The sequence below is a fragment of the Aspergillus ibericus genome (assembly GCF_003184845.1).
Source record: "Aspergillus ibericus CBS 121593 unplaced genomic scaffold BO80scaffold_68, whole genome shotgun sequence".
Classification (NCBI taxonomy): Eukaryota; Fungi; Ascomycota; class Eurotiomycetes; order Eurotiales; family Aspergillaceae; genus Aspergillus; species Aspergillus ibericus.
This window is the reverse complement of record NW_020292166.1, coordinates 1-25178: the sequence shown is the minus strand read 5'-3', so window position 1 is coordinate 25178 and position 25178 is coordinate 1. Positions and strand designations below refer to the sequence as shown.

At 54.6% G+C, this 25178-nt stretch overlaps 13 protein-coding genes across 13 annotated transcripts; 6 read left to right on the top strand and 7 right to left on the bottom strand.

The window, feature by feature from the left end:
- Positions 1 to 47: 47 nt before the first annotated feature.
- On the bottom strand, positions 48 to 2002 carry BO80DRAFT_429655 (uncharacterized protein). The gene is made up of 2 exons (XM_025720520.1): positions 147 to 2002; positions 48 to 100 (listed from the first exon to the last, which is right to left on the bottom strand). The coding sequence occupies exon 1, from the start codon at positions 1838 to 1840 to the stop codon at positions 299 to 301; it is 1542 nt and encodes a 513-aa protein (XP_025570046.1). The 5' UTR covers positions 1841 to 2002; the 3' UTR covers positions 48 to 100; positions 147 to 298.
- A 266-nt stretch (positions 2003 to 2268) lies between these two features.
- On the top strand, positions 2269 to 3042 carry BO80DRAFT_505946 (cupin domain-containing protein; the record flags this gene model as incomplete). Its single annotated transcript, XM_025724522.1, has 2 exons — positions 2269 to 2305; positions 2411 to 3042. The coding sequence occupies 2 exons, from the start codon at positions 2269 to 2271 to the stop codon at positions 3040 to 3042; spliced, it is 669 nt and encodes a 222-aa protein (XP_025570045.1).
- Positions 3043 to 3096: 54 nt separating this feature from the next.
- Positions 3097 to 4349, bottom strand: BO80DRAFT_469153 (zinc-dependent alcohol dehydrogenase family protein). Its single transcript, XM_025722987.1, has 3 exons — positions 4164 to 4349; positions 3665 to 4093; positions 3097 to 3603 (listed from the first exon to the last, which is right to left on the bottom strand). Exons 1-3 carry the CDS (start codon positions 4300 to 4302, stop codon positions 3125 to 3127), a joined length of 1047 nt encoding a protein of 348 aa, XP_025570044.1. The 5' UTR covers positions 4303 to 4349; the 3' UTR covers positions 3097 to 3124.
- A 525-nt stretch (positions 4350 to 4874) lies between these two features.
- BO80DRAFT_505944 (putative MFS transporter) lies at positions 4875 to 6739 on the bottom strand. The gene is made up of 3 exons (XM_025724521.1): positions 6357 to 6739; positions 6235 to 6297; positions 4875 to 6188 (listed from the first exon to the last, which is right to left on the bottom strand). The coding sequence occupies exons 1-3, from the start codon at positions 6559 to 6561 to the stop codon at positions 4930 to 4932; spliced, it is 1527 nt and encodes a 508-aa protein (XP_025570043.1). The 5' UTR covers positions 6562 to 6739; the 3' UTR covers positions 4875 to 4929.
- A 1088-nt stretch (positions 6740 to 7827) lies between these two features.
- Positions 7828 to 8364, top strand: BO80DRAFT_249498 (putative DRAP deaminase). The gene has a single exon (XM_025714626.1). The coding sequence runs from the start codon at positions 7878 to 7880 to the stop codon at positions 8268 to 8270; it is 393 nt and encodes a 130-aa protein (XP_025570042.1). The 5' UTR covers positions 7828 to 7877; the 3' UTR covers positions 8271 to 8364.
- On the bottom strand, positions 8365 to 8879 carry BO80DRAFT_249499 (uncharacterized protein). Its single transcript, XM_025714627.1, has one exon. The coding sequence runs from the start codon at positions 8726 to 8728 to the stop codon at positions 8459 to 8461; it is 270 nt and encodes an 89-aa protein (XP_025570041.1). The 5' UTR covers positions 8729 to 8879; the 3' UTR covers positions 8365 to 8458.
- A 208-nt stretch (positions 8880 to 9087) lies between these two features.
- On the top strand, positions 9088 to 10686 carry BO80DRAFT_368042 (carboxylesterase/lipase family protein; the record flags this gene model as incomplete). The annotated part of the gene is made up of 1 exon (XM_025716318.1): positions 9088 to 10686. One exon carries the CDS (start codon positions 9088 to 9090, stop codon positions 10684 to 10686), a length of 1599 nt encoding a protein of 532 aa, XP_025570040.1.
- Positions 10687 to 10882: 196 nt separating this feature from the next.
- Positions 10883 to 12394, top strand: BO80DRAFT_485919 (SGNH/GDSL hydrolase family protein; the record flags this gene model as incomplete). The annotated part of the gene is made up of 4 exons (XM_025723507.1): positions 10883 to 11020; positions 11071 to 11507; positions 11588 to 11698; positions 11780 to 12394. The coding sequence occupies 4 exons, from the start codon at positions 10883 to 10885 to the stop codon at positions 12366 to 12368; spliced, it is 1275 nt and encodes a 424-aa protein (XP_025570039.1). The 3' UTR covers positions 12369 to 12394.
- A 1658-nt stretch (positions 12395 to 14052) lies between these two features.
- BO80DRAFT_368115 (purine-nucleoside phosphorylase) lies at positions 14053 to 15323 on the bottom strand (the record flags this gene model as incomplete). The annotated part of the gene is made up of 2 exons (XM_025716321.1): positions 14053 to 15126; positions 15174 to 15323. The coding sequence occupies 2 exons, from the start codon at positions 15321 to 15323 to the stop codon at positions 14053 to 14055; spliced, it is 1224 nt and encodes a 407-aa protein (XP_025570038.1).
- A 2741-nt stretch (positions 15324 to 18064) lies between these two features.
- Positions 18065 to 18547, top strand: BO80DRAFT_505941 (nuclear transport factor 2 family protein; the record flags this gene model as incomplete). Its single annotated transcript, XM_025724520.1, has 1 exon — positions 18065 to 18547. One exon carries the CDS (start codon positions 18065 to 18067, stop codon positions 18452 to 18454), a length of 390 nt encoding a protein of 129 aa, XP_025570037.1. The 3' UTR covers positions 18455 to 18547.
- A 1018-nt stretch (positions 18548 to 19565) lies between these two features.
- BO80DRAFT_449918 (isocitrate lyase/PEP mutase family protein) lies at positions 19566 to 20740 on the bottom strand (the record flags this gene model as incomplete). Its single annotated transcript, XM_025721775.1, has 3 exons — positions 19566 to 20188; positions 20272 to 20419; positions 20486 to 20740. The coding sequence occupies 3 exons, from the start codon at positions 20738 to 20740 to the stop codon at positions 19566 to 19568; spliced, it is 1026 nt and encodes a 341-aa protein (XP_025570036.1).
- A 1814-nt stretch (positions 20741 to 22554) lies between these two features.
- Positions 22555 to 23491, top strand: BO80DRAFT_429648 (YoaK family protein). The gene is made up of 2 exons (XM_025720519.1): positions 22555 to 22774; positions 22824 to 23491. The coding sequence occupies exons 1-2, from the start codon at positions 22645 to 22647 to the stop codon at positions 23441 to 23443; spliced, it is 750 nt and encodes a 249-aa protein (XP_025570035.1). The 5' UTR covers positions 22555 to 22644; the 3' UTR covers positions 23444 to 23491.
- BO80DRAFT_249267 (uncharacterized protein) lies at positions 23474 to 24517 on the bottom strand. Its single transcript, XM_025714625.1, has 2 exons — positions 24255 to 24517; positions 23474 to 24205 (listed from the first exon to the last, which is right to left on the bottom strand). The coding sequence occupies exons 1-2, from the start codon at positions 24420 to 24422 to the stop codon at positions 23504 to 23506; spliced, it is 870 nt and encodes a 289-aa protein (XP_025570034.1). The 5' UTR covers positions 24423 to 24517; the 3' UTR covers positions 23474 to 23503.
- Between the last annotated feature and the right edge of the window lie 661 nt (positions 24518 to 25178).

Below are 25178 nucleotides of genomic sequence, written 5' to 3'. Positions count from 1 at the left end.
TTCTCTTTGAAGGTATGATGCCATCTATATGGTGGGGCTACTACTTGCGTGTCTCGTATATATCACGGGAAATCTACAGGATCGGTTCGTGTCTCTACTGGTATGTTTCTGAGTTTGTGGGATGATCTGTATTTTAACTAAGCTAGACTATCTCGCCACACATTGGCTGTGTTCATGATGGATCTCCATCCGTAATAATTGGGTGGTATAACAATATAGCCCGTGGGGATTGATCCAGGCAGATAAGATAGCGCCCCGGAAATCATCTGTTCGCCCTCTGGGAATGAAGTGACAATGATTAGGAACGCGGTGTAGGTCGAACGCGCCTCCCCTGTTCCAGAAGATTCTGGGAGACCTGCATAAACGCGACTGCGCCCTCGACGAATTCCACGGGCAACGGATGTGGGCTGACACTCCGCTTTGGAGGCCCTGTCAGAGGGATTTGAGTCCGAGCCACATAGTCCAGTGGCCGGACCGGCTCGCTGGCCTTGTGCTTCTTGGCCATCTTTCTTAACGCTTCGATCTCACCCGCTCCACGTTGCTCCTCTGCCGCGTGCCACCGTGTGTCTGCTCGGGCAGTGTGGAATCCCGCCACTGTGAAATTCGCATCCTCAAATAGGTCCTGGTATAGGAGCATCGTGACATGTGCATTGAACTTGGCCGCACGGGCGCCGGAGCGCCAGCGTGCGTCGCCAGCCGGCAGATCCACAAGCTTGGCTCGGGTCTGCTCTAGCGCCATCTTGCTTTTCTCGAGAAATTCAAAGAGGGACTCGGCCATTTCCCTCACTTGGATGGCATGGACCACGGCGACGGTCACGGCCTTCTCCTTGGGGTGGCTCTTCTCGATCCGGCTCAAGATCCGCCATGCACATCTGGTTTTGTCGAGGATCATGGACGTCTGGGTGATGGCATGTTTGATGACCCCAAGACTAGGGTTCGGAAGGTCTGGGTACGATGCTTTTCCCTGAGCGGGTATGGTGGTTGTGATATACGCCCAGTCCGTTGCTGTAATATAGTCTGTTGGCGTGGCACCGTCCGCGTGGTCTGGAAATGCCAGTCTCGGATTTTCTATTCGAATCAATTCGTCGCGACCCGCCAGCCTGACCATGACAGGGTTTCGTCCTGGACGGTACCTCCACCAAAGCAACCGCTCTAGCCGGCTCGGTTCGAGTTTTCGCTGCTCCTCTAGGATATTCGCTCTGTTTTGCTGTATCGCTTCTGCCCGTTCCCGTGCCATGGCTCTACTACGTGCCACCGACACTTTTGATTCCCGTTGCCTTGCCTTCCTTTCTGCCTGTCGCATTCTCTCTATTGCTGCCAGTCGCTCTGCCTCTCGTGCTGCCCGTTCCTTTTGCTCTTCTTCCTCCCGTTGCTTTGCCTCTGCTTCATGCTGTTGCTGTATCGCTTCTATTGCTTGTTTCCTTGCTTCTTCGTCTTCCCGTTCTCTTTTGTCTCGTTCTTCTCGTCGTCTCTTTTCGGCTTCTTTTTCTTCTTCTTCTCGTTGTTTGGCCTCTTCTGCTGCTTTTTGCGCTAACACTTCCCGTCTCTGTTGGATTTCCTGTCGGAGTGGCTCTTCTACCTGTTCCAACGTTTTCGGTGGTTCTTGCGATGGTTCTTCTCTCCGGTATTCTCTCCGGTGTTCATCCAGTCTCTGTTGTTCTCTCAGTCTCCATTGCTCTCGCCGTCTCCGCTGTTCGTCTTCCCTCCGTTCCATTTCCTCTCTCCATTGCTCATCCTGTATCCGCTGCTCTTCCTTTTTCCGTTCCTCTTCCGAAGTCTCCGGGGGTGGGCTTTCACCGGGGTCCCTCTGCTTGCCTTTTGCCTTGGCGGACATCGACATATTGCATAAATAAAGTCAATTTCTGAATCTTGAACGAGTGTATGAATGAGTGGTAAGTTGATGAGTGGATGGATGACTGGTAGATAAATGTTGACGGGTTGTGGAAGGAACGATTTGTTGCAGGTGAGCATATACGGCAGGTGCGAATACCAGTATGCACATTAGTAGTTTGTTCAGCATCTATGCTCCAATATAATATAGAATAACCAAATACCAAGATATCTCATACAACCCCAACCCCTCCATAGAATAATGTACATACAATCATATGCAACATACCCCTCACAATCACCCGCCGATCTCGTACCACCACTGCAACTGCCCAACGCAGCAGAAGCAAGGCATGCACCCAAACAACTCACCGATGAAGAAATGCGAGTAAGATTCCGAACCAATCACCACCTACCGATCTGGTGTGCCAGCTCACCATGCATATCCCTGCGGGGAATGCAGTCATGATTCTCGGTGAGTAACAGATACTCCGTACTCCGGATACTTGTCATAAATATACTTCCCCCTCTTTTCCCCGTCCTCCCTACCTAGTATCTCCCCCTACCTTACGAAAAAAAGTATTTCCAACCCTCTACCTCCCACCTCTATCTCCAAACCCAACCATCAACATCAACACCAAACCAAAAAAACCCAAAATGCCCTCCCCCCTCCCCCCCTTCACCCGCCACATCACAACCCACGACCCCACCACCGGCAAGGCAACAATCCACTCCTCCACCCCCGCAACCTTCACAACCTTCGAAAACGACGCCTTCGCATTCAGCGTCCCCTACACCACCACCACCTTCCCCGCAAACCTCACCAACGAAGCCGACATCCACGCCCACGAAGCCACCATCGCCAGCGGCACCCTCGGCCTGGTCTCCCCCGGCGGCACCGTCTGTCGGATCGTGGACTTCGCCCCGGGCCAAGAACCATTGATGCATCGGACCCGGAGTCTCGATTATGGGATTGTGTTGGAGGGGGAGATTGTGATGGAGCTGGATTCGGGGGAGAAGAGGGTGTTGAAGAAAGGGGATGTGGCGGTGCAGAGGGGGACGATGCATGCGTGGAGGAATCCGAGTCAGGATAAGTGGGTGAGGATGTTGTTTGTGTTGCAGGATTGTTTGCCTGTTGAGGTGGGGGGGAGGGTGTTGGGGGAGGATTTGGGGGGGGCGGAGTTGAGCCATGTGGAGGAGGGGAAGATTTGAGTCTGATGATGATGCTATATGGAGTACAGTATACTATACTACAGCAGTAAACTGGCCTGGCAAATCATTCTATCGCTGAAATCTAGATGGCAGTATTGATAACGACCTTCCCGAAATGCCCCCCACTCTCTAAGAACTCACACGCCTCCCTCGCCTCCCTAAACCCAAACACCCGGTTCACTACCGGCTTGATCCCCTTCTCTTGATAGAAACCCACCATCTCCTCAAATTCATCCCTCGGCCCAACGATAATCCCCTGCAGCGTGACACTCCGCCGCAACGTCAACAAATTCACATTAATCCGATCCTCATCATCATCATCATCCACTTTCCCAGAGGTGTACCCAATACAATTAATCAGTCCCCCAAAGGCTATACACTCGAAACTCTTCCGCAGGGTCTGCGCACCCCCGGTTTCGAGAATAATGTCGGCGCCGTGACCGTTCGTGAGACGGAGGACTTCTTGGTCCCAGCCGGGGGTGGTCCGGTAGTTGATAGTGTGGTCGGCGCCGAGGGATTTGGCTTGGGATAATTTGGTGTCGGAGGAGGAGGTGATAATCACTGTCAAGTCACCATTAGTATCAGTATCATAATCTATATTAGAGAAGTAGGGGGAAGGTACCAATCGCCCCCAACGCCTTCGCAATCTGCAACCCCGCAACCGCCACACCCCCCGTCCCCTGCAACAGTACCACCTTGCCCTCTCTCGCTCGAGACGACAAGCTCATCCACGCCGTGACACTCGCAATCGGCAACGTAGACGCCTCCTCATCACTCAAGTGACTTGGGGCCCTGACGAGCGCGGACTCCGCAAAGACGCGGTGCGTAGCCAACACTCCCGGCATGGGATGGCCCAACCCCGTCGTCAACTCCTTTTCGGTCACTTGGCCGGTGATGTGGTCTGGGAGGAAAGTGGAGAGGACGCGATCACCGACAGTGAAGCGGGTGACGTTGGGGCCGGTTTGCGTGATGATGCCGCACATGTCGGAGCAGGGGACTTTGCGGTCGGTGGCGGTGATGCTTTTGTGGTGGGTGTATTCGCCTTTGATTACTGTGTATACCATGGGTTAGTACGCGTATGGATATAGAGGAGGAGAATGAGAGGGGGGGAGGGGGGATACCTTCGAGGTCGCGGTAATTGAGGGAGACGGCGTGGATCTCCACCAGGACTTCATTGTCACCCGGGGTGGGCAGGGGAGCGGTGGATTGGGTGAGGGAAGAGAGACCGGTGAGGTCGGTGGTCCATTGTTGGAGGGACATGATTCCGCTTCTTCTCTTCTTCTTCTTCTTCTTCTTCTTTGTTCAGGATGAGATTGAAGGTTGAGAAGGAGGAGAGGAAAATCTTCGGGATGGTTGATGTCATTGTCGTGGCCCCACAGCGGGGATTGATTATCAAGCATTTATTCTTGAAGTATCCATCTCGATGATCCCTGAAGAATGTCTGGCACAAGTCATAAGGATGAGAGAGATGAGTGGGGACTCTCCCTAGTCGGACCCTGACTATATTCGTAGCGTTAATTGTTGTTACCAACTGTAGTAGAGCCGGCATTAGGCTACTCGGCTATTCGTTCCTTCGGCGGTAATCAGTGGTGCCCGAGGAAATGGTGGAACTCCGCCGTTGAAGGTAGGGTGAGTGGAGTTAGGTATGGATAGTATTCGGGTAAGGGTAGTTGGGGTTGGAGGTTAATTTGTATGGACATGGATGAATGTGAAGGGGTCCGGGTGGTAGGTATTTGTAGGGATGGGTGAATGGTTGCGTTGATTGCAGCTTTGTTTGGGGGCAGGACGAGGGTTGAGTTGAAATAAGGGGCAATAGTATATCATCAGTCATTATAAATCTACCCACGCACAAATCTCCAATCTACCTAGTCTACAAAGATGGAGAGTCTATAAAAACCATCTAAATCCATCCGCCCCCGGCCCATCCCGTAACCTCTCCGTCGGCACATCTTGCGCCCGCATCTTGACTCCCTCCCGGCGATCCCTCCTCTTATTATCTATCATCATGTACAGCCCTAACAGCCCCGACAGGACTGCACCGACACCTCCAAACGCCGCCACAGTCACCAATGCAGGCAAATACTTCGGCTTATCTTTCTCCTGGAAGACGTTGCTCGCCACCAGACCCATCAGGTTTGCCAAGGGCACCCCGATACTCGTGAGCAGGACACGCTTGTTCTCGTCCGCGATATTGTTGTTGTACCACGTGGAAAGAAGCACCGACGGGGCAGAAGTCCCCCAGGTCATCATGAAGGTGGCAAAGTAGGCGACGTGAATTTGTTGTTCGACATCAGTAATGGCAGCGTAGATCATGAAGCCGATAAAGGTGAGGAGGAAGCCGAGAATAATAAACGGGGCGCGGAGCCGGGTGGCGTCCGAGGCAAAGGCCAGAACGAGCAGCATGACGGCGCCCGACACGTTAGGGGCGACAGTGTACAGGTTTGTTTTGACAGTGGTGTAGCCGAGGCGTTGGATGATTTGCGGCATGAAGAGGGACACACCCTGCAGGGGCACGCCGAGGCAGATTTCAATGGCCAGGAAGGCGTAGGTGGAGGGGTGGGAGAAGATGCCGAGGGCGGAGCGGAGACGGAAAGGCTCGTTGACAATGGCCGAACTGTCAACTTGGATGCGGTGGTGGGCCAGCAGCTTTTCTTCCGGGCTGAGGAAGGACGCCGTGGCTGCGGACCGAGGGAGGTACCAAAACGCGAAGCAGGAGAAGAGAACCGTGACACTCCCCTCAAGGATAAAGAGGTACCGCCAGTTGGGAATGGGGGAGTTTTTAATTTGAAAAACACCAAACGCGATGAGGCCTGCAAAAGCGTTGGCAATGTTGCTGGCCGCGTAGAAAATGGCCAGGCGCCGGGCGAGTTCGCCGCGGCGATAAAAGGTGGTCAGGTAGTAGATGACGAGCGGGAAAAACGCAGCCTCGGACATGCCCAGAAACCAGCGCAGGGCGAACATGCCGCCAAAGTTCTTGGTCGCCGAGGAGAGCAGCGTGAAGGAGCCGAAAGAAAACATGAGGATAGGCAGAACGCGGGCCGGACTGAAGCGTTTGCCGAGCATGGCAAACGGTGGTGCGAAGATGACATAGGGGACGAAGAATATGGACAGGAGGAGGTTGTATTGCCCGGGTTTGAAATGGAGGTCTGAAAGGTTAGAAAGGCAGACAACATGCAGAAAGAGGGATCATACCATCGCTCATGCCAGCCGTTTCGGCATTACTAAGATTGCCTTTGTCAAGGGCGTTGAATAGGTCTGTTTTTGTTAGACAAGAAGCGGGAAGACAAAAGTAAGATAGACGGGAGAGAACATACACATCAGGGCGAGGACTGGGAGAAGACGCATGTCGAAACGGCGGCAGAGACGCCGTTCGGCCTTGTGGTCGATGACCTGGACGACATCATCAATGACCCCCGGGGCGGAGGCACAGCGGTTGAGCTGCGAGGTATCATCGGTGATGGAGTCGCGTGCAACCGACTTGTTGTCTTTGGGTAGAGGTTCTGAGGATGGGAAAGTCATGGTTCCTCCGCCAGCGGTGGATGAGTGACGAGGAAGGGAGGAGAGCCGGATGATAAAGAGACGGGGATGCAAGGAGGAATCCAGGGAGGACGGACTCCTTTATGCAAAAACAAGAATCTGAGCGGCTTATCAGCCGGCCGTGGTGCATGATAACAAACCCCACGGCTTCTCCGCAAATCTGGTGATGGACGACGGATCCGGCGAGGTTGCATCGGTCTTATCGCGAGGCGATTGTCGATTGTCGATCGATCAGCGATATCGGGCCAGCTATCAGTACCCCGGTCGGCAGAGATAGATAGCTGAGATTGAGGTCTTGGCTGCATTCACCGCCAGGTTAGTCATTCTGGATCGTGTTTCGCTTGTTCGATAGCTACTCGACTCTCGTCGACTGCAATATCCTCGCACGGAGTACAGAGCAGACGAAATTGGATTGAGTTTGCGCTTGTTGGGGTTACACCGGCTTCCCCGCATCGAGGCATCGCCATGACGTGGGTGCACCAATGCGGTGGGTTCCATGGACAATCCGGGGAAGAGGATGTGATTAAGGTTTATCGTCGATGGATCTCAATGATACAGTCAATCCTCAAGTGCCGTACTGCTGATGCTAGAGTAGTTCCTTCACCGGAAGTAACATCCGATAGCTCTATGTCCCCACCACTTGTGCTACCCTAGGCTCCCTCAAAACTGGAATTTGAGTCACGCGCAGGGAGAATTGATGCACTGATAATCAGGTCCCCAGTATCGGGGCACTCATGCGGCAGGGGAAGTGCTGCATATGCAGTCTCTGACTACCGTTGAGTTGGTCGAGGTCGGCAGAGCCATCACGAGCGGTATCTTACTGGGGTCCTGCTCCGTCTTCTGAATCGCCGCACAGGCCGTGGACATAGACCAAATAGACATGGGCTCCGATGGGAGTAAAGATTGACTCTAGGGTCTTTCCCGCTCTGTGCCACCTTGGCGATAGCACGGATGCTAGAAACTCAGGTAGAGGTGGCTATATAGGATGACTGACTTGCGGCGGCTTTCGTCGACTAGAATGATGGGATCATTAGCGACAATGCAGACCGGATCCTTCGACGCAACTTACCCTGTTATATATCTCAGATGGAGTTAGGCTGCCCACAGGGATAGAGAAGTGAAGCCATATTGTCGAGACGAGGGAAAAGAGAGAGAGAGAGAGGGGAGATGCCGACCAGAGAATCAGGACTAGTGGGAGCGGCCCGGAGCGGCCCCCAATTGGGAAGGTTACCCCTCATCTCGTGTCCTCCAATCTTCCTCCCAGCCATCTACACCACACGAAATCAAAGACTAGCACAATGACTATCCCTTCAGCACCCCATCCTACTTTTCCAGCAGGCAATCACAAAGCCTACATGGAATATGCTTCCGAACAGGCCCGTCTCTCACCCCCCGCCCCCACCAAGTTTTGTGTCGGGGCGGTCCTCGTCGACGCAGACCAAAACCAAATCCTCTCCACCGGATATTCCATGGAGCCGTGCAACAAAAGGCTGAGCGGGAGTCGCACTTGCGTGCAGCGGATACTGGCGCTGGGAAGCGCAATTAAAGTGATCTACGTCGGAATCAGAGAGCCAGAGAAATTCATCGGCGAGAACACGGGAAGGAAGCGGCTCGAGGATGCCGGTGTCCTGGTGGAGTTCGTGGAAGGAATGGAGGACGAGATCATGAAAGTATCGACAGCAGGGCATTAGCCCCTTATCAGCTCTGTTACAGTCGAGGCGTCTCTACCGCCCTTCACGCAGATAGAATCAACTGTCCCGAATTTTGCGAGAATCATGCTCATGACCCAGACCGCTACCTGTATGCTACAAGTGGAAACGCTATATCGTTGATTTAGCCATCGGAATCCCGTCTACAGTCATTGCTTACCCTGACCTTATTACGCCGGTGGATATGGTGAAACACTCCGACTTCCGTGGTCAATGTTCATGGCGCGATCAACCCTGGCTCCGTTTAGTGATGGGGTACGCGTCAGTCGGACATAATCAGGAAATGGGAACACCTCCGTGCAGATCATGTCCGCGATAAAGCTTGACCGCTGGAAACCTGCACGGGCTGCACGGGCTGCGCAGGGCAGGGCCAGGGTCAACATCGGAGATGGTATCAACGCCACCTCCGACCTCCGACCTGCGGACCTTTGTTTTACCATATTAATGGCGTTTGGCGAAGGGGGATTCTTGCCGGATTTGTATGGAGCGGGACATCATCTCACTCTAAACCACTCCTATGTGTTTATCATAGTCTGTTTGCGTCATCTAGGCCGAGGATATGCTCGCATATGCCTGCAGGGTGGAATAATTCTCCTCATCGCGGGATGTCAGGCCGCGCGTCCATTGGCTTGCTCCACTCCGGGGTTCCTTCGGTGATCCATGAGTACTTGTGGCGCCGTTGAACCCAAAATGGCAGTTCTATCTGCAACATCTATTTAAAGCGTGCTGTTCGCCTTGAGCAATGTCCATCCAAGCTTCAAGTCAACCTTACTTCACAGACTGCTATCCTCGCCCCGGAATGAATCAGTCACGGCGTGCGAGACTCGCCCTTGTCTCGCTCATTCCCTTTCTGGCTGGGGCCAATGCGGCGCTCTATGATACCGTCATTGAAACCCAGTATGGTCGGCTCCAAGGCTACCCGGCCTTCACCAGTGAGCCGACTGGCAACCTGACCCATTGGAAGGACATCACCGTCTGGAAGAACATTCCCTTTGCAGCCACCACCGGCGGGCAGAACCGCTGGAGAGCCCCCCAGCCAGCCAGCGCATGGAATGGCACCCGTGACGCCAAGTCATTTGGCAATGTCTGTCCTTCTGCCACGTCGGGGACCTCAGAGTACACCATCGATGAGGACTGCTTGAACCTCAACATCTGGAGTCCGGCCAACTCGACGGACGCGAAATTGCCGGTTGTCATGTGGAGCTACCCAGCCTTGTCAACGGCCGCCGACGCTCTTTTCGATGGGGGCGGCATGGCGGACCAAGGGATCGTCTATGTGAACTACAACTACCGGACCGGCTCGTTCGGATGGCTGGCACACCCGGAGCTGTCCGAGGAGTTCTACGCCGTGACCGGATCCAACAGCTCCGGGAACTGGGGGATGCTGGACCAGATTGGTGCGCTGAAGTGGATCCATGAGAACATTGCCGCCTTCGGGGGCGATCCCGAGCACATTACGGTGATGGGTCAGTCGGCTGGATCGGCCGCTACCCAACACATTGTCAACAGCCCATTGACCAAGGGTCTGATTGTGGGCGGAATCATTGAGAGTGGGGTGCGGGATCCGCATGATCCCTTGTGCACCAGTCTGGCAGAGGGCTACAAAACCCTGGACTACGCGCTGGCCCAGGGCGAGCGCTTCATGGCCAGCCTGAACTGCACCTCCATCGCCGAGATGCGAGAATTGCCAATGGATGATTTGATCGTGTCGGGTGGGACCTTTGGCAGCGACAGCGAATGGGACTTTGCCGCCACCCTCGACTACTATGTCATGCCGGACACCTATCTCAACACGTTGATCAAGGGCCTGGGGAACGACGTGCCCATCATCACCGGCAACACCAAGGACGAGAGCGGAGCAACCTATGGACTCAACATCACTGTGGCTGAATACCTGGCCGACCTGAACGAGACCTTCAGCGAGCCCTGGCTGTCTCGGTTCCTGGAGCTCTACCCCGGAAACACGTCGCTGACGGCCTCGGGGGCCTACAACTCGCAATGGACGGATCGGTCCAAGGTGGGCACCTGGTTGTGGGCCCGTCTCTGGGCCACGGCCAAGACCAGTCCGGTCTACACGTACTTCTGGGACCATGCGCCGCCGGGCCAGGACCAGGGGGCCTACCACGAGTCGGAGATCAACTACGTGCTGAACAACCTGTACGACACGGACCTGGCGTGGACGGCGGAGGACTATGTGATTGCGCGGAGGATGAACGGGTACTGGGCCAACTTTATCAAGACGGGGAATCCAAACGGAAAGCAGCTGATTGAGTGGGCGGCCACGGCCTCGAACTCGACGGTGCAGCATGTGGGTAACGGATGGGGAGCGATTCCGGTGGCTTCGGATGCGAAGGTGCAGTTGTTTGAGGAGTGGTTTGATACGCTAGTGGCGTATTAGTATACCCATAGTTGTCTCTTTCGACCTTGGTGTCTAGACTGTATTATAGCCAGCATTCGTGTTCTGCTTCCCCGCATTGCTATAGCCGGTGGTGGTCGATCAAACCGCAGATTAGCCATTTAGCCAGAATACATAGTATATCAACTTGAACCCCATCAACAAAAGTCTGCATGCAGCATGCCTAGCGATGATCACCATGGCCCGCAATGTTATCTCCGTCCTTGCCCTCTTCTCCGCTCTATCGGGGGCAATTCCCTCATCTCCCCACTGGGTGGACATCTGGACGGCAATGCCCCAGCTAACCGAATCCGCCAATCTACCCCCAGTGCCATTTGTACGCACCCCCATTTCCCAGCAATCACCGTCTAATTCAGTCTGAAATAGAACTCCACCCCCTCCATCTTCCCCAACACCACCCTCCGCCAAACCCTCCGCCTCACCCAACCCGCCAGCACCATCCGTCTCCGGCTCTCCAATGCCTTCGGCACCACCGACCTCCCCATCACAAACGTCAGCATTGCTCTCCCTCCTAACAACACCCTCGGCATATCCTCCATCCTCCCCAGCACCATCACCCCACTCTCCTTCGATGGAGAGCCCTCAATCCTAATTCCCCCGGGTAGTCTCGCCGTCTCGGACCCGATCAACCTACCCCAGGAAACAAACACCACCCTATCAATAGATCTCTACCTCGCAACCGGACAAACAGGCGAAGATATAACATCGCACCCGGGCAGTCGAACAACATCATGGATGACATTTGGGGAACAGGTCGGTAACGAGAACTTAACCGGGACTGATCTAGCGAGTGTGGAGCATTGGTAAGCCCCCCCTCTCTTCCCTTTCTTACCCCATACTTCCACATAAGAATAAGAGCTGATGAACAATGTATGGGAGATAGGTACTTCCTCTCCGCCATCGAAGCCCTCCTCCCTGCACCATACCACAGCTGCGCCATCCTAGGCGATAGTATCACCGATGGACGGGGAAGTGATACGGATGAGAATAATCGGTACCCTTCCCCCCCCCTTAACCCCCACCACACACCCTATCACCCATTCTACTACTAACAACGATAATGATAATGATCCAGCTGGCCCGACCTCCTCCTCCCCATCCTCCACCATAACCCAACTCTCAACAAAATCTCCCTCCTCAACCAAGCCGCCGGCGGCAACCGCATCCTGCACGACGGCCTGGGCCCAAACCTCCTCTCGCGAATTGACCGCGACGTGCTAGCCCACAGCGCCGTAACGCACGCGATCGTCTTCGAAGGCGTTAATGACATCGGCACGGCATCCAATGATACTACTACCCAACAGATGACCGGCGATAGGATCATCCGTGCGTACCGGCAGATAATCACCCGGTTACATGCCGCCGGAATCAAAGTCTTCGGGGCGACGATCACGCCGTTTGGGACGCCGGCGAATGCCACGGTTGTGCAGCCGTATTCGGATCCTGAGAGGGAGAGGACGAGGCAGAGGGTGAATGGGTGGATTCGGGGTGGGGATCGGGACGCGGGGGGGTTTGATGGGGTGGTGGATTTTGATGCGATGGTGAGGAGTGAGTCGGATCCGGGGGTGTTGAGGAGTGAGTTTGATTCTGGGGATCATTTGCATTTGAATCCTAGGGGGTATGAGGCTATGGCGAGGGGGTTTCCGGTGGGGTTGTTTGAGTGAGTGGGTGCAGTTGACTAGTAGGTTATGGGGGTTGGGATACACCAAGTTGTAGTTGGATATCATTCAACTAGTAGTTTTATTTGCATCCTAGCAGAGTGCTACATGCATGACGAGTCAATCTGAACAAGCAAGTTCATCTTAGCAATTACAACAAACTGCACCAGCAAGCAGTATGTACCCAACGCCTCTCGCTTCCACCCGAAGCCAGTAAATCCTCAAGGATAGAACATCCCAGCATTCCTCCCAGGCAAGAGATATTACCCAAAATCTCGCCCCAGGCTATCTGCAGATCAGACGACCACACATGGGGAATATAGTCAACCCGTCAGCACACCTCATCCATACATATCTCCATATATGCAATATTCATACCTCACTTGCCGCAAAGACAGCATCCCCACCGCATCACACCCCATACCCCAACCACCCCTTCACCTCGTTGGTATTCTTTCTCTTGGTCCAATTGATAATCAAGACAAGATCAACATATGCCAGCCACCAATCAACCAAAGACTCATCTCTTTCAACCTCTTATAGGTTTCCGACCAACCCGGTTGGTCTCAATGACGAACGAAGGGAGGAGATCGTTGTTAGGTCGTAACTGGTACTGGTAGTCACTCGTTTTTTCGAGACTGTTGGTATGGATCGGTGAATCCTTGTCCACTTCTCATAGTCAGATGGGGAATTATACTGCGTAAGGAAGAGAAGGGGGGTATACGGACAGACACTCCCGAATCCTTGAGCATTCGACCTTGATCAATCCCCATATCCTCCAATCATCAAGCTGGTCCTTCATCCATGTTGGGGCATTCATGGTTCGGATCCACAAGACCCGAGAAACTGAATTGTAATTCAATCTTGCAATCTGGTTAGCCAGAGAAGGAGAAGTGCAAGTTGAGTTGTGGAGGGGGGGGGATACTTCACGCTCCGTCGTTCAACGACTTCCCTGCGGACGAGGGATCGAACCCAGGGTGACATCAGCAGGAATATGTCAGCTCCGTGGGTTCCCGTGATCGTGCGTTCGTGATTGTCTTGAGGAGTCTTGGGAGGATGGTTGAATGGGGTCTGATGGGTTGCGGTGTATTCGATGTAGATGGGATCGGGGGGTTGCTTCGATATGTGGGGTGGTTGATGTGGATAGAATGAGGAAAGTGGGCAGTGGAAGGAATGGAAGCGCGGGAATAAGCACCGGGTAGGTATGCACTGGACCCTCTGGAGTGAAGAAACACAGTGAAGAAGGGAGTTGTATCAAGAAGAGAGGACAATGATCTTTCTGGGTGAAGGAGAACAGTGAAAAGGGAAACTGCGAGTGTTGAAGTTCTATTATCTACCAATGAAGGTCGTATTATGGGGTGCTATTCTGTAGGGGTTTCACTGTCGAGCTGGTATTTAAGCCAGGACGCTGTATTCAAGTCTTGCAGACGAAGTATTGAAAGAGCCCACTGTATACAGTTAGAGTTGCAGCAATACAATTATTTATAATATATCGAACCGATCAGCAAGATTTTCTGACAACCGGAGGGAGTTGGTGACGACCCATGTTCGAGTCTACGGACAACATACTCAACCTCTTGCAGTAGAAAAGTAGTGATCTGTGTAGGCTATGCAGAGCGACTAAATATATCCATTAAACTCATACTCATACTCATACTATCAACAGCATCATTCATAGACATCATCCACATTACAACCCCCGCATGGAGCGCTTCGACACACCACGCTTCTTCAACACACCCGCATCCACCAGGGACTCGTAGCGACCCGGGCCAAAGTCAGGGGTACCACCCAGGGTGCCGAAGATGTCACCGATGTAGTTGCTGGGCTTGACACCGGCAGCAAAGGTGCTGTTCCAGTTGTTGAGGATACCCTCGACAATCTTGACACCGGCGTTGTAGAGGTTCTGCACGGACGGCTCGTACGAGCCCGTGGACGCGTACAGCAGGTTCTCCCGCGCAGACTCGCCGGGGTAGGGACGGTCAAAGTCCGAGGCGGTGCGCATGACGATGATCCGCGAGAAGTCGGTGATGTTGAACTTGGCCGCGCGGAGCAGCGCCTCCAGACTGGCGTTGTCCTCCTGGGCGCTGGCGCAGTAGTTGCCGGTGCCGTTGGTCAGGAGGGTGGTGAAGTTGGAGAAGGTCTCACCCAGGATGTTGCCGCTGTAGTAGACGTCGCTGGTAGCCACATCACACTCGACGACGGAGGGGGCGGCCGCACCCGCGGCGTAGATGCCATCAGCAGTGGCGTAGTTGGCACGGTAGGCCTTGGCGGTGTCACTGTCGGCCAGGGTGGCATTGCTGGCAAAGGCCACGGCCAGCTTACGCAGGTTGTCGTTCACCTCGAACACCTCAGTGCCGTAGATGTTACCGGGGTACTGCCAGGGGTAGTAGGAGCCCTGGGGGAAGTAGCCGGTGGTGGAGTTGGCGGGCATCTCGCGGATGTCAATCTCGTACTGCAGGGCGATCTGGACGGCATAGCGGGCGAAAGTCACACTGCAGATGGTGGTCTCCTCGGGATTGACACCGGCGATACCGGCGATGAGGAAGTAGGTGCTGGTCAGGTCAAAGAGAGGGTTGAAGATGATGGAGGAGACGGTGACGGCGGCGTTGATCTCCGACTCGCCGGTGACGAGCTGGCAGATGCTGTAGTCGGCGGTACAGTGGACATCCGGGAAGAGGGGAGAAGCACCGGGGATGGTGATGTTGTGGGCGAGCAGGTCGAACTCAGGAATGCCCCACCAGATGGCGGCTTCGGGCTCGAACTGGGGTTGTGAGAGAGGCTTCCGGGCATTGGGACAAAACAACTCACCATGGACATGATAAAGACCTTGGGGGCGATCTTCTGGGGGGTCTGGCGCACGGCGAGACCCTTGGCCTGGGGAATGGAGCGGGCACCGGCCAGGGAGAGGCAGCTGCCGGCGAGCAGCAGGCCCGCGGAGAGGGATTGAAGGAGCTGCATGGTGCGGTTGTCACTGGTCTGAGAGTCACCGGTGCTGGGAGTGAATGCGGTGCTGGGAGGGGAGCTTTATAGCTCGCGATGAGGGCTTTTCAACGCATCATCGAGGCAGCATCGGGGGTGGCCGATCCACTATCGCGTGAAAGGTGTCCATTAGCTGGAAAAACTCTGCCTTGGAGGCTAGCTGATTAGGAAGGATTTGCGATGATAGCGGAGACGGTAGCATTGGTGCCTTCGAGAAGGCCGACGGAAGCCAATGGCGACGGATTCTTCAGGACCCATCGCGCGAACCGAGCCGGGGGCTGCGGAGCTGAAGCTGAAGAATTGGGTCGCGGATCATCACGGAAGATGACCGTTGGATGGGAGCAGTCTGCACGTCATGCTGCCAGTCCTGCCATGAGCATTGCTGCAAGCCAGCAAGCCTTCAAAGCATGCGAAGTGGCTCCGGGGGGCAGCCTGGGGATGGAGGCTACTGCAGGAACCCCGAGAAATGTGAAAATTGGAGACGATCGCGATAACGGAGCGGCAGAGATAAGGTGATAGCAGATATCGCGCACGAATTAATTTATTTAGATTGCCTTATCGCGGTTGCACAGCGACGGGTGGAGGCATGCCTATTGCCATTGCCCATCACCCACTCAGCGCAGGCCATTGTTCAGCAGGCCATTGTTCAGCAGGCCCCATCGGATAATTCTTCTATCTTTCGCCTTTGAGGGTTGTGATATGCCATAAACATGGACCTGATAGTATTTGACCACCTACATCCAGTAAGGTGTCAGGAAGGATAGACTTGGACATTCCATGGGTTGATGGACTTTGAACCTGGCATGAGTCACTGGCAACTGGAAGTGGAAGACGGCAAAAGGTTGGGAAAAAGTGGGCGACTCGGCGGGGAACGGAAGCACGTGCCAACACCACTCGTGCAACTGCAACCGAAGATTGCCCAACCGCTGGAGAGATTTGGTAATAGAAATGAAGTTGGAGTCAGTGGATGGTGGAAAGACATCTGCAGCATCGGTAGACAGTAATGCAAATCCAATCAACTGAGTTGCGTAGTACTACATAGTACTGTAGTACATAGTAACATAGGAGTATCTAAATCAGGCGGGATATATATTCCGAATGACCAGAGACCAATCACACCATAATTGCGAGATTTTGCACCTGTCGAGTCCTCACAAGTTTAGCTAGTATGGATCAATTGATTGCCCAGGATCACTTGACATATTTCCCAATCCCGCTGAAGAATTGTGAAGAAATCGTTCTATATTCTAGCGCCTTCAGAGTCGATGGAGCCACCAACCAGTGGCCAGAACGCCTATCCAGGCAAAGAATGTCAACAATTAACCGGACTCTCAGCCATTTTCCACATCCAGCTAGCAGTATACAAATACAAGCCGACCTTCTAGGCTTATGAGGAGGGAAGCTCAATGCTATGTAGTAGGTTGTCATGGAATGTGGGAGAAGCATGATTGCGCGATGCCTGCATTTTCACTCTGGATAGTCGCGATGTCCGCCAGTTGGCCAACGCGGCGCCACGTGATCACGCGTATCGCTCCGATGATGGCGTCATCCGCCGACCGTCGCGTCCAGCTTCCACAAGACACTACACAGGACACTCTACACAGCACGATTCATTGCTTTATCCTATCTATCTGTGATCGCCATCTGATCCTCGAGTCGGGTCCATCATGATCCACCGCACCACGCATTCTGGAAGCCGGAGACCTTCCAGCCTTCGTTATTGAAGTTAAACCGGCCCTCCACAGTCCACAGTCCCCTATTTCAGAAAGCTCAAACCTTATCAGTGACCGCCATCCACTCAGGGGATAAGCCACGCTGACGTGGACTGGATCTATCTTCTCGGTCAGATCTGATGCAGCCACCGTCCCTAGTCGGGTGTACCCGAACGCCAAAACGGCTCAGTGGAGAGCTGGCTGCCAGAGGCCCAGAATACATTGTCCATCCCTTGCCGTGACCGCCTCGCGGGTTAAGGCTGCGGACAACGGTCGGACAACTACGACCTGGCAGCAGCATTCGTCTCACAGTTAGCCGGGGTGTACAGCCAAGCATGTTCAGTGAACAGTCATGTCATGACGACTGCATCCGCTTTCGGTGCAGCGGTGGCTGTCATTGCTGACTCCTGGTCACACAACGGTTCTGTCCGATGAGACCGTGCCACGGGACAGTGTTCAGAGCCTCACCGCTGATCCAGATTTGCAGTTCAGCGTTTGCCTTGGCTGGATAGTGGATGGTATAAATGCAGTGATCATCGGATCCGACTGCACCGGAGCAGTCATAAAAATGTGCCGCGTCATCGTCCCCCATGTGAGATGCTGCCGATCGCGGGAACCATCTCCGCCGGTGCTGAGAGTCTGGCTGCGTGAGGGTGCATGGTGTCACCTTGATATATGGACGATGGCTGCCATGGCTGCCAGATGTCATCCGACGGCACGACGTCATCCACGTGGGGGACATGACGTCACCCGTCCGGGAGTCTTTATACCTGGCAGCGCATCGCATCCATCTGCACGGATGGAGTTGGCGGATAGTTTTCACCCATAGACTGATACCCTGCTGTGTAGGTGAGTAATACCAGTGTGGTTGAGGAACATACCAGTGTGGTTGAGGTAACATACCAGTGTGGTTGAGGTAACTAACATCAGACACCAGAACGATACCAACCCAACTTCGGACACCCACAGATTCCACCAGACAGATTCCACAGAGATTCCACCGACAAAATGGTCGGCTCCATTCACGAACGCATTCGCGAAGACCTCCTCGCCAAAGAACGTCGTCTCTGGACGGCGCTCACCTCGGCAGACCCCGGGCCAGAAATCAAAAAGATGTGCAATGAGGAAGCCAACCTGTTGTTTCCCAAGCGCGAGGTCCTCCACCTGTACTCGAAGCCGTCGATTAGCGAAGCGCTGAAGCCGCCGTTCCACCACTTTGAAGAATACGAGCTGCAGGAGGTGCGAGTGATTGTGATTGATTTGATGGCCGGCACGGTGACCTACAAGATCAATGCGCGTCGGGGCCAGGATGTCTTCCGCGGCACGGGATCCACGACCTGGAGTCAGGGGAGTGATGGGGAATGGCGGATTGTGGTGCATCAGGAGACGTTGCTGTAATCGATGCGATGCAGCGGTGTGATTTCAGGGTCTTCCTTAGGGTCATGGTGATGGCTGGCTGAACGGACCCTTGTTACGGAGTATCCCGACCGCATCCCTGATGCAACTTGATTTTTTCTCGTTTGCTTCTCTCTGACTCGCGTGTCGATTTTCTTTTTATGTCCTTGTGGTATTCCCAGCTAGTGCATTAGTTCGCCAATGATCTCCATGTGACATGAATCTTACGTGATATGATGATCCCATCCACCCATCCATTCATCGCTATCCCTATCTATCCCTAACCCCCTCCAACAAACCAAACAAAAAACAAACAAACCAAACCAAACCCAAACTAAAATGACAAAGAAAGAAAAAAAAAAAAAAAGTACCCAACCCTGTAAGGCTACCCACGCCGCCCTTCCCCACCTGCAAAATAATTGCATACTTATTGGATGGCAAGTGGAGAACCTCCCCCCCCAATCCCAAAAAAGAACAGAAATAAAAGAAGCAAAGAAAGAAACGCCAAGAGTTGCTGATCATTCCGAATGTGGTAATCGAACCCTGCACTACTGCAGAGCTGCACGCCTGTACCGGGGACGCCGTGCCATACGTACTTACTATGTACTTAATTGAGTGATGGTGGGTATGTCTTGGTGATCGGTGGTTCTTTAGTGGGAATGGGTGGGTGGGTGAGTGGGTGAGTGGGTAGGGGATGTTATAGATCATATTTGGGGTGAATTGTATCTATATTTATAGAACGATGGGTATGGGAGTGGAATAGTCGGTAGGATTTACAGAAGGCAACTAACTATTCTCTCTACGGAGGAGAGTTAAGGGGGAAGAAGATTCAGATATAAGATCGCTTACGGATCCAGACCTACCCCTATGGACAAGAAGAATAATATCAGGAGTAAGTAAGTGCCAATCATCCCATTCTTCTGGTATGTATGTACCATCGCACAAGATATGTATATCCCAATCATCAACACGATCCATCCATCGAAAGTGAAGTATGTAAAAGAAACACCCAACCCCGACCATGAAGCGGGCAAGCCACAACAATCACAATCACAAAAACCCGAAGGCATCAAGGGTAACAAAACACTCAAAACAAAAGAGAAAGAAAGAAAAATTAAACCCCATTAGCAAACCCATCCCCCCCAGCTTCCGTATCAATCCGCACCGAATCCATCAACCCACACACCTCAAACAACTTCTTCGGTCCCATCCCCTCCGGCAACCCAACCACCCCCTCCTTCTTCAACCGCTCCAAAGCCGCCGTAATCCCCATATACGCCGGGGTAATGCACGCAAACGAGAAGATCATAATGCGGAACCCCATCTCCTTCGCCTCCGCAGTCGTAATGACCGGCCCGGCGCCATTCTCCACCATATTCAACAACAACGGCCACGGGGCAAGGTCCTGGACACACCGCCGCGCCATCTCCTTACTGGTAAATCCCTCCAGGAGACCCACGTCGGCGCCGAGATCGCGCGCCGCTTTCAGACGCTTAATGCACTCGTCGTAGCCGTGTTGTTGGAGGGCGTCGGTGCGCGCGATCAGCACGATGTCGCTGCGGAGACGGTCCTTGGTGAGCTTGGCGGCGCGGATCCGCGTGAGGTATTCGTCGATGCTGACGACGCGTTTCCCGGCCAGGTGCCCGCATCGCTTGTTTTGGATCTGGTCTTCGATGTGGAAGCCTGCGACGCCGGCTTGGATGTATTGTTGCACCGAGCGCGAGACCATTAGTGGGCCTGTGGGGGATATTTAGTTTTGCTTTTGTTTGGTGCTTGGGTTGGGGGGAGTCAAGGGCATGGGAGGAGGGGGGGATGGTTACCTCCGTAGCCGGTGTCCATGTCCGCAATCAAGGGCGGTCCGTACGGATCCAGATTCGCAATCATCTCGGCGTTGGTGCGCATGTCGTACAGATGCGCCAGACCGAGATCGGCATGGCCGAGGCGGGATGCAGTAGTGCCGGCACCGGTCTGGATGGGCGAGGTGAGTGGGCATCCGGGGAGATGACATGGGGGAAGAAAGTGGAATAAACTCACCATGTACATGGCCTTGAAGCCCAGGTTGATGGCAATCCGAGCCGACAGACCATCGTACACACCCGGACACACAATCAAGTCATCCGAGTCGCGCAGCTGCTTGCGCAGCTTGGAGGAGCCGGTCACCATCTGGAGGTTGATGACGGGGTCTTGACGAGCTCCGTTGACCTCATAGATCCCGTCCTGCTCTACGGTGATGGTGATGGTGTTGGTCATGCTGATGGTGGAGGCAGAGTCCGGGGTATCTACTTTCATGGCGTGAATGAAGAGGAGATGATGAAGAAGGAAAGGCTGGAAAGAGAAAGCTGATGAGGAGGAGGATGATGATGACGAGAAGCACCAGGACGACACCGGTTTATATAGACTCGTCGGGACAATATCAGCCCGTCGAACAGGGTTCCTATCCATCAATATTATTACCTCAGAAGATCCCCCGGCTATCCTGCACCCCCTCTCCGGAACTGGATTGCAACTCAAGCCCTTGGCCGAGAATCATGGTCAACCCCCCTCCGGGGAACCATTGCCATTCAATTTTCTTGGCCACCATCCCAGCCGAGCCACCATCGGGGGACTATGATTTGTGCCCTGTGACAAGTCGAAAAATGTCCGAATGCAATGCAGCAGGGGCGTAGATAAGCTCCCCTCTTTGATTGTCGGCCACCCACTGCATGGCTGGCTGGATTGCCACCACAAAGAGTAGCAAGAGTTTCAGATAGGCGCGACGGGATTGTCTAGGAACATTCCTTATCCGGTAGAAATAGGGGCATGCAGGCCAGTTCGGACGTGCTTTGCCCATGCAGACGCCGCGGCTGGACGAGACGTGTCACTGAGATTGGGTGGCACACGAGCACGAGTTCGGTGGCTAGTCGTACCGCACACTGCATGTCAGACGCTTCCTGAGCACGCACGGGGCCCGTTACTCTTCACACTACCGGGGGGGGGAGGAGGGGGGTTCAGCCGAACAATCGTCCTCCGGTGGCCATTCAGCTGGGCAGAGAGCACGCCCGGCATGATTGGCGCTTGGCCGGGAGCAGATCTGCACCGATAGCCTGCCAGGGCTCGGCTGATGCGCCGGAAGTTAAACGGCATCCCACTTTCGAACAGTCCACCGTGGAGGGCCACCGGGTGACGGGTCTGCTGGCCGCCTGCCAACGCTGAATGGCGGAGAAACCGGAGCGTCTTGGTGTCGCCGCTTATCGGCGATGAGGTAAGAGAGGGGGGAAAACTGCGTGCAGGGTTGTGATAGCAGCAGCAACACGACCAGCCGACGGCGAACCCGATGGGCCAAAGCCAGCTGCAGTGCGGACTTTCATCGCCGACATTAAGTGCATCCTCGCTGCAGAGCCAAGGGTCTTGGCAGTCTGGGGGGGAAAAGCTGAGTCCAGCCCCGAGGACCTGCTGTCTGCCTAGTGCCTACTTCCCTCCTCGGTAGTCGCTGAGTGAAAATGAGAGGGTTAGCGACTTATCCTCCGGTGACTGTGTTGTGATCAGGATCCTGTGTAACGGGGGAAGGATTTCGGACCCGGCTGGACGGTCCCGCATGGTGAAACGGGACGACACGGGCCCGACAGCACTACGGGTCCTAGACACAGGCCGATCTCATGCCAAAAGGGAAAAGAAGAGCAGTGGTGATGATGGAGGGGGGGCGGGGACCGGGGGAGGTAACTAGTCCGGGAGCAGGCTAGGGAGGCCAGCCCAAGGAGGGTGAGGCGCAAATCAGCCGATTGGTGGGTGGAGAGCAACAAGGCCAGAAGAGTCCGAGAGACGGCGAGGATCGAGCCAAGCAGACCGAGCAGTGAGGGAGAGTGCGAAAGGCTGCGTGGCCGACTAGTCCTGGCGCGGAGGGCGTCTAGTGAGGGCTAGTGGCGTAGGGCATCACCTCAAGGCCGAGAGCGGCTCCGGATTCGTCCGGCTTGGCCAGCCTGGGCGATCGGTGGGCAACTTGGGGGGGAAAAGCCTGGCCATCCCGCGTCTCGGTCGGGCCCCCAAACTGGTGCCCCCCGTCGTTGAGGTCTTAAAGCTGACGGGGTCTTCTGCACGCCGTCCGTTCTTTGATCCGAGGCCGTCCCTGTTGCTGTTGTTGCTGCTGACCTTTGTGCCTCCCCGCAACCCTATCTCAACCACTTCCTCCCAACCCTGCTTGGATCTCTGCCTGAAGCATGTCTGACACCAAAGGTGCCAGCCCCGTGGTCACCTATGTTCGCGCGGAAATCAACACCAAATATGCCGACCTGCTGTTGTTGGCCTGCTGCTTCTGTTCCGGCTTGCTGGACAGTACCATGTTCAACCGTGAGTCCATCCCTCGGTGAATGAAATGACTCCCCCTCACACATTGCAGAATACAACACTTTCGTCTCCATGCAGACTGGAAACACCATCTTCTTGGGATTGGGCGCCTCCAAGCAGGACACCCGAGAGTATGATTGGGCTCGCTCCTTGACCGCCATCGTCTGCTACGCCATCGGTAGCTTCATCTTCTCACGCATCGGGGCCTATCTCGGCCCTAAACGTCGCGGCACCCTCGTCACGGCCTTTCTGCTGCAGGTCGTCCTGCTCATCATCGCTGCGGCTCTCGTCCAGAGCCACGTCATCACCGGCGACCTGGCCGACGCGCACTCGACGCATTACATTACCCACTGGAGCCAAGAGGCCACCATCGTGCTGCTGAGCATGCAGTCGGCCGGTCAGACGGTCGCCAGTCGCGTGCTCGGTTATAACGAGGTGCCGACCGTGGTCATCACCAGTCTGCTGTGCGATCTGATGATGGACCCCAAGGTGTTTATGCTGCGCAATGAGAAGCGCGACCGTCGCATCGTCGCCTTTGTGCTGACTCTGGTGGGGGCCATCGCGGGTGGCTGGATCAGCAAGGCCACCGGCAATGTCTGGCCTGCCCTGTGGATCATCGCCGGTCTCAAGTTCATCATGGCCATTGCTCTGTCCTTCTGGCATGTCAAGTAGATAGCTCTCCTCATCGATCTCCTTGTTCAATTCACCCTACCTTTTTTTCCTTTTGGTCCCTCATGCCACCCAGACATTCTCGGGCGCATAGTTCTCCGGCACCCACGAGTCCCGGAAATACCGTTCCAGCACCACGCCATCGTAGGTCTGATCATCCACACAATAATCTCCCCCGGTCGGTCCGATATGCGCGCAGTGCACGTCCGGGTTATACCGAACCATATTGTCATGGACCTCACGACACAGCAGCGTGTTCCGACCCATCTCGTACGGCTGTCCGAACCGAATCTGCTGCGTGAGAAACTCCAAACACGCATCTTCAGAGGGATACTGTCGATTCGCCCCCAGGCAGTGCCTCTCATGTGTCTGACAGATGGTCCGCGCAAACAGATCCGCCACGCGCGACTGGATCCCCACCGGGTCTGACGTGTGGAATTGCCGCCCCGCCGCTTGGAGGATCTGGTTGAAGAGGAGATCCAGCCAGCGGAAGACGGCGTCGTATTGCGTGACTTGGCCGGCGGAGTTGAATTGGAACCAGGCGGTGATAACGCCCGGGATGACCAGATCAAAGGTGCTGATGTTGAAGGTGATCACCGTGGTGGAGACCGCAGTGTCTTGGGTGGCGGCGAACTGGGTGATGTTGTAGGCAATGGGTACCCCGAAAATGCCGGGGTGGGAGGGCTGTGAGAACAGCCCGAAGATATACTCGTTGTTGAGGTCGCGGTTGCTGAAGGTGCGGGTGACGTCCACGCGACCTTGGACCTGCGGAGGTTAGTGAGCTGTCCTGCAAGGGGGAAGCAGGGGGAGGTACATTATCAGCGAAGATGGTGGTGTCGTTGGGGTTGATGTGGGCGGTGTTGGCTGGGTAGAGAAAGTTGTCCCAGAAGTGGGTGGTCAGCGACCAGAGCTGGTTGAAGGTGTAGTTGGCGGGCGTGGCTCGGATGAGGGGCAGCCAGATGACGAGAAGAAGAAAATCCATAGTGAATGCTGCTGAGACGGTCACGCTTTATGGACACGAGCAAGCGATGCGGGATTTTGTCACTGGCCTATGCAGATGAGGCATCCGCGAACCACTCTAGATATATTAAATGTGGAGGGACGACAAGGTCCTCGTGCAGCACCAGCTAGGCATCAGGATAGATCCTGGTCGATGCTGCATTAGCTACTAGCTAAGCTATGTCGGACCTGCACGTTGCACCTCGTCCAGATATTATTGGGAATGGCAGTAAGCAGACTGACCGGCTGGGAACCGATGAGCAGCTGATATCGCTGCATGCGTAGTCATCATCGTCACCGATGAGGGGAAGCTGTTCAACATTGACCCACCAATAATACGCTGCAATAATAGTCATCGCATGCCTCTCGCGGACCGGCTGAAGGATTTCCCATAGCCCTATAGGGCTTGCTGCTGCTCTGCTACTGCCACTGCTACTGCCACGATCGTCAGCCACACGGCACAGCTTGAATGACTGATCATTCCGATGATTCCGAACTCATAACCGAATACCAACTGTAATCCGCCAGTTGTCTTTGTCTCCCATGACATCCCCGCACGTCAGCTCGGAACCATTCCGGGGACGGAACCACCCCGGAATGCCAGCCCTACTTTATATCTAGAGCACTCAGGACTTCATATTCTATCAATTAAACCACCAAGCAAATTATACACTGACCAATATGGCAACTGTCACTCTCACCGGCGCCAAAGGCCGCACCATCCAAGGTATGCCTCCCC